At 50.0% G+C, this 11504-nt stretch overlaps 1 protein-coding gene across 1 annotated transcript; it reads left to right on the top strand.

Annotated features, from left to right (window-relative positions):
• Positions 1-10355, top strand: LOC135887704 (butyrophilin subfamily 3 member A2-like). The gene is made up of 5 exons (XM_065415434.1): positions 1-82; positions 1684-2019; positions 5082-5363; positions 6098-6281; positions 8020-10355. The coding sequence occupies exons 1-4, from the start codon at positions 1-3 to the stop codon at positions 6244-6246; spliced, it is 849 nt and encodes a 282-aa protein (XP_065271506.1). The 3' UTR covers positions 6247-6281; positions 8020-10355.
• Positions 10356-11504: the final 1149 nt, after the last annotated feature.

The raw sequence follows: 11504 nt of genomic DNA, 5'->3' as shown, positions 1-11504 counted from the left end.
ATGCTGGGAGCCTGTCGCCCACACTCCAGCGCTGCCCTGCTCTCAGCCGTCCTCCTCCTGCACGTTCAGGCTGCAGTGGCCGGTAAGGAGGCTGTGACAAACTGGGACTGTTCTTAATGTGGTCTTTAAATGTTGAGTGGGGAGTGTTGGCCGGGGAAGGTTGCAGGGGAGTTTGGCTGGGACAGTCTACATTGGGGGATGGGAGACTGGCCTTGAGGGAGGATACCTGAGCACGTAACATGAGAACCCAGGAAGGGGGTTGGAGGCCAGGTGACACCTCTGCCCGGGAAACTGGACAAAGGCTGGGGGAGGAGCTGGGAAGAGGCTGAGTGAGAGACGCTGGAGGGAGTTAGGTTTTTGGAGCTGGCTGGTGAAATGGAGGGGAGCCCAGACGGGACTCTGACCCCCTCCCCCCCCAACGGGGCTGTGGTGTCCTTGGGGCCCCTAGCTGGACCAAACTAAGGGGCCCCTGTTGTCTGTACCTGCAAGACCTGTCTTGGACCATGTTCCTGTCATCTAAATAAACCTTCTGCTTTACTGGCTGGCTGAGAGTCATGGTGAATCGCAGGAAGCCGGGGGTGCAGGGCCTTGTCTCCCTGCACACTTCGTGACAGAGGCTCTGTCCGTAATGGTGCTGGGTGGTCATGGGGCCCCAGCCGGCTCTCACGTATGGCGGGAACAGTCTGGGGTGACTGCCCTGGTAATGCACTGGGCTCGGGGGTGAGAGCGCAGGATCTAGCGCTCACTCATACACACAGTAACGTGTGACAAATGGAGTCACTGTCCATCCCCCCACATCTATCCCCTCCCATCCATCCCCCCACATCCATCCCCATACACACCCCTCTATCCATCCCCCCACATCCATCCCCATACACACCCCTCTATCCATCCATCCACCCACATCCATCCCCCCACATCCATCCCCATACAAACCCCTCCATCCATCCATCCACCCACATCCATCCATCCATCCCCCCCTCTATCCATCCCCCCACATCCATCCCCATACACACCCCTCCATCCATCCCCCCATAACCATCCCCATACACACCCCTCCATCCATCCCCCCACATCCATCCCCACATACACCCCATACACACCCCTCCATCCATCCCCACCCCACCCCATCCATCCATCTATCCATCCATCCATCCATCCCAATAAACACTCCTTCATCCATCCATCCATCCATCCATCCATCCATCCATTCCCATATACACCCCTCCATCTGTCCCATCCTTTCTTCCATCCAACCTCCCACATCCTTCCCTCCATCCCGATACACACCCCTCCATCCATTCATTACATCCAGGCCTCCCCATACACACGCTCCTCCATGCATCCATCCATCCATCATTTATCCCCACACCCCTCCATCCTTCTCCATATACATCCCTCCATCCTTCTCCATATACACTCCTCCTCCATACATCTGTCCTCTCCCCAATCCATCAATATACACCTCTTCCATCCATCTCCCCCATTCATCCATCCCTATACACATGCCTCCACCCTTCCCTCCCCCACCCCCGCTCACAGCTCTCTCTGAGCCCCTCTCTCCAGGATACGCTGGGGTCTCCGGGCTGGGTGGTGGGGCTGGGGCTGGGCTGTGTGAGAGGCGAAGCTGCTTCCCACCACTCCCCTCTGACCCCAGGCTTGTCTCTCTGCTCCTTTCCCCAGTGAATTTCCAGGTGCTGGTTCCCGCCGGCCCCCTCTTCGCCCCACTGGGGGGCACCGTGCTGCTGCCCTGCCACCTCTCCCCCGCGCTCAGCGCCCAGGCCATGCAGGTGAAATGGAGCCGGCTAGGCCAGGACGTCCATGTGTACCTTCCGGACGGGAGCGAGGTGCAGGGTGAGAGGTACCGGGGCAGGACGGAGCTCCTGCGGGATGGGATCCAGAGAGGCAGCCTGGCCCTGCGGATCTGGAACCTCACCCTGCGGGATGAAGGGCGCTACCTCTGTGACTTCCAGTCCAACAACACCGTTGGCAACGCCACACTGGAGCTCCGTGTGACGAGTGAGTGATCCTGGGGTGGGGAGAGGCCGGATTCAGCCTGCGCGGCTCTGGGGCAGGGAGGGATGGCCTGGGGGGGACCATCCCATAAAGCCTGCTGCAGTCACAGACCAGAAAATCTCCCCCAGTGACTCCTCCGTCCAGCCCAGCTGGCTGAGCCAAAGCAGAGCCTGTGGGGCAGAGACGCCCAGACTGCATATAAAGACCCCGAGCATGTGGGCTCCCCAGGAGCCCTGTGACAGATTTTTGTTACCAATCTGACCGGGGCCACAGTTGATCAGGCTGGGGCACAGGATCTTTTTGGGGAGGAGATGATGAGGCACACCAAGTGTCTAAATTTTAAAGCTTTATTAATAAAATAATAAAATAACAGCAGAGAGTGCTGGGAACGCTCCCACGTCACTCAGGGGAAGAAAGAAAGCATTAATGCCCCAAGCCGTAACCCACTTTCATGCCCACACACGCACGACCCAGACTGGCCAAGTCTGGGTGTAACGTCAGAAGAAGGGTGGGGGAGAGGTGGACGGGAGTGCTGTCCTGGGCCCAGGCCGTCCAAGGATCTGCTTTGCTCTCCAAATTGCTCCAGCTCTCAGGAGGGTTTTAAGTCCTGGCTCCTCGGTGGTGTTCCTTTCCGCGACCTCCGTTCCTGGGGCTCTTTCATAGAATCATAGAATCATAGAATATCAGGGTTGGAAGGGACCTCAGGAGGTCATCTAGTCCAACCCCCTGCTCAAAGCAGGACCAATTCCCAACTAAATCATCCCAGCCAGGGCTTTGTCAAGCCTGACCTTTAAAACCTCTAAGGAAGGACATTCCACCACCTCCCTAGGTAACCCATTCCAGTGCTTCACCACCCTCCTAGTGAAAAAGTTTTTCTTAATATCCAACCTAAACCTCCCCCACTGCAACTTGAGACCATTACTCGTTGTTCTCATAGACTCATAGACTCATAGACTTTAAGGTCAGAAGGGACCATTATGGTCATCTAGTCTGACCTCCCGCATGATGCAGGCCACAAAAGCTGACCCACCCACTTTCCCTTAACTCAGCTGTTGAAGTCTCCAGATCGTGATTTAAAGACTTCAAGTCGCAGAGAATCCTCCAGCTTGCGACCCCTGCCCCATGCTGCGGAGGAAGGCGAAAAACCTCCAGGGCCTCTGCCAATCTACCCTGGAGGAAAATTCCTTCCCGACCCCAAATATGGCGATCAGTAGAACCCCAAGCATACAGGCAAGATTCTCCAGCCGGACCCTCATTTTACCAGCGATGGCACGTTATTGCCTAATTGACTAAAATCACGTTATCCCATCAAACCATTCCCTCCATAAACTTATCTAGCCTAATCTTGAAGCCAGAGAGGTCTTTTGCTCCCACTGTTTCCCTCGGAAGGCTGTTCCAAAATTTCACCCCTCTGATGGTTAGAAACCTTCGTCTAATTTCAAGCCTAAACTTCCCCACGGCCAGTTTATATCCATTTGTTCTCGTGTCCACATTAGTACTGAGCTGAAATAATTCCTCTCCCTCCCTGGTATTTATCCTTCTGATATATTTAAAGAGAGCAATCATATCCCCCCTCAGCCTTCTTTTGGTTAGGCTAAACAAACCGAGCTCCTCGAGTCTCCTTTCATATGAAAGGTTTTCCATTCCTCGGATCATCCTAGTGGCCCTTCTCTGTACCCGTTCCAGTTTGAGTTCATCCTTTTTAAACATAGGAGACCAGAACTGCACACAGTACTCCAAATGAGGTCTCACCAGTGCCCTGTATAACGGAAGCAGCACCTCCTTGTCCCTACTAGAAATACCTCGCCTAATGCATCCCAAGATCGCATTAGCTTTTTTCACGGCCACGTCACATTGCCGACTCATAGTCATCCTGCGGTCAACCAGGACTCCGAGGTCCTTCTCCTCCTCCGTTACTTCCAACCGATGCGTCCCCAGCTTATAACTAAAATTCTTGTTAGTCATCCCTAAATGCATCACCTTACACTTCTCACTATTAAATTTCATCCTATTACTATTACTCCAATTTACAAGGTCATCCAAGTCTCCCTGCAGGATATCCCGATCCTTCTCCGAATTGGCAATACCTCCCAACTTTGTGTCATCCGCAAACTTTATCAGCCCACTCCTACATTCGGTTCCGAGGTCAGTAATAAATAGATTAAATAAAATCGGACCCAAAACCGAACCTGTCATCTGGTACCACTGAGAACAGTCTAGAACCATCCTCTTTGGAACCCCCTTTCAGGTAGTTGAAAGCAGCTATCAAATCCCCCCTCATTCTTCTCTTCTGCAGACTAAACAGTCCGAGTTCCCTCAGCCTCTCCTCATAAGTCTTTGTTCCAGTCCAAACCGGCTTTCTGTGGCCTTCTTGGCTGCCCAAAACACTGGCTCTGGAGACTTTGTTTTCCCTCTCACTGTTCTTACTGCTATCTCTGCAGCGCTGCATCTCATTCGCTCTCACTGTTCTCGCTGCTATCTCTGCAGCTCTGCATCTCATTCTCTCTCCCTGTTCTCGCTGCTATTTCTGCAGCTCTGCTCAACTTAGTTCTCGTCCTCTCACGGCTGGGCATCTGTAGATTTCTCGTCTAGCCCATGACCTTGGGCCAGGGCCAGCATCTTATCTTCGGACTGAGCTTGCTAGCTGCAGTGTTGAGTTAACTTGTTCTTTGGTCTTTTCTTCTTCTTCCCCCCTTCTCAACCTCTTGTAACCTACAAAGGAAACTTCCACTCTCCACTCACACACCTTTAACCCTCCCCAAAATTCTTTGTGATGCTTGCAACAGCATTAGCAATATACAGTGCTGATCTACCTTCCCAGGGGACTCCCTAAGGGGAGGGGGCCATTGGGTTGTGACAGCCCGACAGAGCCTCCTTCCATAGAGGATGCCCTGCAATGGCAGATATGTGCCCCCTATTTTCAGTGTCAATGTCTCAGCTCCAGTGCCCAGCCATCAGCTCTCCCCAGCTCTCAGAACCCCACTCTCCGGGGCAGTCCATAAGGGGATCAGGAATGAGGATAGCATGAAATCAAGGGAGAATTCACGTTGATTTCACTCCCCCAGGCTCCGGCTCGGACCCCCTCCTCCATATTGGTGGATATGACGGCAAGCAGATGAACGTGACATGTCTCTCTGTGGGGTGGTACCCGAAGCCAAAGGTGCTCTGGAGAAATGGCCACAGGGAGAGACTGACCCCATCTAAGGAGGAAAAAATCTCCAGAAACCGGGGCCTCTTTGATGTCTCCAGCTCCGTGGTAGTGACTGAGCAGTCGGCCCCAACACTGATTTGTGCCATCAGACCCGGCTCACCTGGCCCGGAGAAAGTCTCAGCCATTCTCATCTCCGGTGAGCTGCTAATGGAACCAGGACACAGACCTGGGTCCAGATTGGCACTGATAGACTGTGAGAACTTTGGGGCAGTGATTGTCTTTTACTGCGTGTCTGTGCAGCACCCAGCATGACAGGGCCCTGATCTCGGTCACCGTGTGTCTGTGCAGTGCCAGGCACAATGGGGCCCCGATCTCAGTCACCATGTGTGTTTGTGCAGCACCCAGAGCTATCGGGCCTTGATCTCGATTACCGTTCGTCTGGGCAGCACCCAGCGTGACGGGGCTCTGATCTTGGTCACTGTGTGTCTGTACAGCGCCCAACGTGACGTGGCCCTGATCTTACTTGGGGCCTTTAGGCGCCACTGAAATGAAAAAATGAAATACAATTATATTCACTAGGCCATATTGAAAATGCCACCATTATTTAGTTCTAGGACTCAAATGCCCAAGCAAAACCCCTCTTTGTTCGGCACCCTATTATTCAAGAATTGCCAAAACTCTCAGCCCACATCCCTGGGTTCTCCAAAGAGAGGTCCAGTGCGGAAAACCTGAATTCAATATTTCTGGGGTTTGAATGCTTTAAAAACAAAAAGAGAGAAAATAAACAACTTTAAGAAAATAGCACTGAGGGCTTTTTCATGCATCATGAAGGAGACAAAACAGGGCCCATGTCCAATTGTTTTGTTTGTTTATTTGCCTTTGCATGTTGCAGAAGGCTAACATGAGGTCTCTTCTTTCTTCCTTTTGCAGATGAGTTTTTCCCCCAAGTCTCCTCTTGGAAGGTTGGCCTCTTCTTGTTCCTGTCAGTGTGTGTTTGCCTCCTCTTCTTGCCTGCCTGCTACTTATGGAGGGTTCAAAGAGCAAAAAGGAAATCCTCCAATTTAACCACAAAGAAGTGATGGATCCTTCGATACAGGAGAAAGGAAATTCCTACGTGGGTATCAATTGTTATAAATCAACACACCTGCTTTGCTCCCCCAGCTAGCATTATTTTCATTATATGTATTACAGACCCAACCAAGATCAGGGCCCTGTAATGTCAGATACTGCACAGACACACAGTGACCGAGATCACAGCCCCGTCGCGCCGGGCGCGGCACAGTCACACAGTGACCGAGATCAGAGCCCCGTCGCGCCGGGCGCGGCACAGACACACAGTGACCGAGATCAGAACCCCGTCGCACCGGGCGCTGCACAGACACAAAGTGCCAGAGATCAGGGCCCCTTTGTACCGGGTGCTGCCCAGACACATAGTGACCGAGATCAGGGCCCCGTCGCACCGGGCGCTGCACAGACACACTGTCAAGGCTGCTTCCCCACTTTGAACTTTAGGGTACAAATGTGGGGGCCTGCATGAAGACTTCTAAGCTTAACTACCAGCTTAGATCTGGTCCGCTGCCACCATCCCAAAGCTAATTCCCTTCCCTGGGTAGCCTTGAGAGACATTCACCAATTCCCTGGTGAATACAGATCCAAACCCCTTGGATCTTAAAACAAGGAGAAATTAACCATCCCCCCTCCTTCCTTCCACCAATTCCTGGTGAATACAGTTCCAACCTCCCTGGGATCTTAAAACAAGGAGAAATTAACCATCCCCCCCTCCTTCCTTCCACCAACTCCTGGTGAATACAGTTCCAACCCCCCTGGGATCTTAAAACAAGGAGAAATTAACCATCCCCCCTCCTTCCTTCCACCAACTCCTGGTGAATACAGATCCAACCCCCTTGGATCTTAAAACAAGGAGAAATTAACCATCCCCCCTCCTTCCTTTCACCCACTCCTGGTGAATACAGATCCAACCCCCTTGGATCTAAAAACAAGGGAAAAGCAATCAGGTTCTTAAAAAGAAGGCTTTTAATTAAAGAAAAAGGTAAAAATCATCTCTGTAAAATCAGTATGGAAAATAACTTTACAGGGTAATCAAACTTAAAGAGCTCAGAGGACTCCCCTCTAGCCTCAGGTTCAAAATACAGCAAACAGAGATAAACACTCTAGTAAAAGGTACATTTACAAGTTGAGAAAACAAAGATAAAAACTAACACGCCTTGCCTGGCTGTTTACTTACAAGTTTGAAATATGAGAGACTTGTTTAGAAAGATGTGGAGAACCTGGATTGATGTCTGGTCCCTCTCAGTCCCAAGAGCGAACAACAACCAAAACAAAGAGCACAAACAAAAGCCTTTCCCCCCCCCCAAGATTTGAAAGTATCTTGTCTCCTTATTGGTCCTTTGGGTCAGGTGTCAGCCAGGTTAACCCTTTACAGGTAAAAGGATTTTGGAGTCTCTGGCCAGGAGGGATTTTATAGTACTGTACACAGGAGAGCTGTTACCCTTCCCTTTATAGTTATGACACACACAGTGACCGAGATCTGGGCCCCATCATGCTGGGCACTGCACACACACACTGTTAAGTTGTCCAAGGTAACAGATGTCCAACTCAGCCAACTACATACAATTATTTATGAAAGGCAAGAAAATTAAAGGCAGACTGAATTAGTCCAAACACAATGGCCAACCAATACCACCCAAGGAGTGTGCTGAGAGCGTGCCTGGTAAATAAGAGGAGAATGGAACCAGAAAGGAATGGAGCAAAACAGGCTTGTTGGAAATTTGGCTTAATTGGTGGACAAAATAATGAGGGGAGGGGCTGTTCCCCCCATCATTCTCTTTTAGGGTCCTGAAAAAGAGTCTTTGGTGGGGAGTCACAATGGTGGAAGCTGAGTGGACTGGAAGGAGTCAGGCCTACCAACATGTCTGCCACCCCCACCGTCTCCTGGGAGTCCGGGATCTACCATTACACTGTGGGGCCCGCACCGTCCTGATCCTCAGTGCGGTCCAGCCAGATTGACCCAGACGACACTACCACCTCCACTGGCTTTGGCTAAATCCTGAAGAGCATCTGGGACATGAGACTTGGGTCTTTGCTGCCACCTGGCCCCCCGTGTGTCCTTTTCCTTCCCTCCTTATTATTTCTCTGTCCTATTCCTCTCCTTTTGCCTTCTGTTTAATGAGAGTCTGGCTTAGTTGCCCAAGACTGTATATTTTGCAATGCTGCTGTGAGCCCATGACCAGAGAGGCAGCTAAAAGCAATGCCCTAAACTGGCCCAAGGTCTCGGAGTGGCTGATGGGACCATGTGCTGGGCCTGTGTTTCTCCAACAGTGAGTTTGTGAGTGCGAGTTAACGCTAGAGACAGAAGCTGCATTTTCTCTCTCGGCTGTTCTTTCCTTTCCTGTCTTGAGTGTGTTTGTCTTGTTTTGTCTTAAAGGAAGCAGGAGCAGATTCTAGCAACAACAGCTTCAGACCATCTCAGCTCAACTTTTGTCTATTCCCGCAAATGGACAGTTTAATACCCTCTGTAATACCAGCCGAAGGATTGTCAAACGGCCAGAACTCTCTCCAGTGAAAGGGAAAGGGGACAAGGGATGTTGTTACAACAAAAATCTCCCTTAATAGTTTACATTTCAAAGGCTGGATCATTTTCCCTTCTTTTCCTGTCTCTTTAATAAAAGGTTACACTGATTTTTAAGGGTGGTCGTTGCCATGGGACTAAGCAGGCCGAGGTCTCTGCCCTCGGAGCCCCAGCCTGTGTTGAACTGTTTCGTGTTGGACAGTGACAGGGTCATGCTAACACCTTGGAATCTCTGGCCCCATTTCTTCCATCGAAATTAGCACAGACATGTGGGAACTGAGGCTATGTCTACACTACTGCGGTAAGTCGACCTAGGCGACGCAACTCCAGCTACATGAATAACATAGCTGGAGTACCGTAGGTCGAGTTACCGCAGGGTCTACACTGCGGGGGGTTGACGGGAGAAACTCTCCCGTCGACTTACCTTACTCTTCTTGTCGGGGGTAGAGTACAGGGGTCGACTGAAGAGCGATCTGCTGTCGATTTGGGGGATCTTTACTAGACCTGTTAAATCAACCTCCAGTGGATCGATCTCAGAGCATCGATCCCAGCCGTAGTGTAGACCTGCCCTCAGATATAGGCCCCTTTGGCAAGCGCAGTGTCATGGAATAGTGCCCCCTTGTGGACTTTCCCAGCATCCTGACCCAGCCGCGGTTACAGTAGAACCTCAGAATTAAGAACACCTCGGGAACGGAGGTTGTTCATAACTCTGAAATGTTCGTAACTCTGAACAAAACGTTACGGTTCTTTCAAAAGTTTACAACTGAACATTGGTTTAATTGAAGGGTTAAAATCCATGTGCATGTTATATAACAACCTGGTATATGAATTATGCCAGCTCTTTTCCAGACCCAAAGTCCAGAGTTTGGTCTGGAGACCAGAGGCCTAGCTAATAGTGATCAGCTAAGAGAAAGCTGGGGTAAACAAAATAACATTGCCTTTGCTAAGATATGCTTGGTCAGTAGAAATGCCAGATGTTAAGGCAATAACTGAATAATTATGTTTCATCCAATGTTTCAAATTGAACAAAGAATCCCTGTTCCTATTGTGTTTCTCCTGAAGGGAAAACAGTCTTCCCACAGATCCAACCTTGAGTTTATGAAAAATTGGCACATGTCAGTATAATGATATGGCATCCTTCCACCTCCCTTCCCAGGGACCAATGCCCTGCCTTAAGGCATAAAGGAGACAATCTGTATTACCATATCCTTTCACTGTTTCTTTGCTTTAACCCCTAGGAATGTACCTGTTGAACAATCAAAGAAGTTGCTCCATTCCTATGGACCCCAAATCAGAATTCAACATATATATTTTATACTAATAACATTTTATCAAAGTATTAATTAAATGTTAACTTGCTAATTTGAGACCATGGGCGGAGACATTATGTAACCTTTTAACCATTGGCTAATGTGCTATCTTGTCTTGCTGCAAAACCTATCCTGGGGTGTGAAACTGCCTACCCCGTCACTTTCCCCCACCCATGGAAAATCTATATATTTCATTGTAATCAATTGATTGACAGTGTCTCTGAGCCTAATAAGCCAGGTGACACTCCGCCAGCGCTGTGTGTAATAAACCCCTATGCTTTGACCTCTACATGGTGTGGATTTATGTCCTTCATAATACAGCTTTCAAACTTTCCACAGAAGAAAAATGCTGCTTTCCCTTTATTTTTGTAGTAGTTTACATTTAACACAGTACTGTCCTGTATTTGCTTTTTTAGTTTTTGGTCTCTGCTGCTGCCTGATTGCGTGGTTCTGGTTGCAACTGAGGTGTGTGGTTGACCAATCAGTTCATAACTCTGGGGTTCATAACTCTGAGGTTCTACTGTATCTCCATGGGGTGTGGGGAGGAGGAAGCCTCTGTCCCCTGTGTCCACTGGATGCTCCTACAGTCTTAACCCTTTTAGGGCACTGAAGAGGCTTAGCTCCTAACTGTAAAGTAAAGTTAACTCACTACTGGGTTGTCCCCAGTCTCCTAAACAGTTTCTTAGCAAAGCGGCGCTGTCTCCTGGGGGCTGAGTGCTTCTCCCCCAGCGGCTGCCCTACTACATCAGGCCTGTTTCTCCACCCTTCCTGCAGAGAGGGAGAGCTCTGTCTCCCTTCCTCATAGACTCATAGACTCATAGACTTTAAGGTCAGAAGGGACCAATATGGTCATCTAGTCTGACCTCCCGCATGATGCAGGCCACAAAAGCTGACCCACCCACAACAGAATCTTCCAGCCTGCGACCCCTGCCCTATGCTGCGGAGGAAGGCGAAAAACCTCCAGGGCCTCTGCCAATCTACCCTGGAGGAAAATTCCTTCCCGACCCCAAATATGGCGATCAGCAGAACCCCGAGCATACAGGCAAGATTCTACAGCCGGACCCTCATTTTACCCGCGATGGCACGTTAATGCCTAATTGACTAAAATCACGTTATCCCTTCAAACCATTCCCTCCATAAACTTATCAAGCCTAATCTTGAAGCCAGAAAGGTCTTTCGCCCCCACCGTTTCCCTTGGAAGGCTGTTCCAAAATTTCACCCCTCTGACGGTTAGAAACCGTCTTCTAATTTCAAGCCTAAACTTCCCGACGGCCAGTTTATATCCATTCGTTCTCGTGTCCACATTAGTACTGAGCTGAAATAATTCCTCTCCCTCCTTGGTATTAATCCCTTTGATATATTTAAAGAGAGCAATCATATCCCCCCTCAGCCTTCTTTTGGTTAGGCTAAACAAACCGAGCTCCTCGAGTCTCCTTTC

This window comes from Emys orbicularis, chromosome 13 (genome assembly GCF_028017835.1).
Source record: "Emys orbicularis isolate rEmyOrb1 chromosome 13, rEmyOrb1.hap1, whole genome shotgun sequence".
In the NCBI taxonomy this organism is placed as follows: domain Eukaryota; kingdom Metazoa; phylum Chordata; order Testudines; family Emydidae; genus Emys; species Emys orbicularis.
This window is presented reverse-complemented; position numbering and strand designations above follow the sequence as displayed.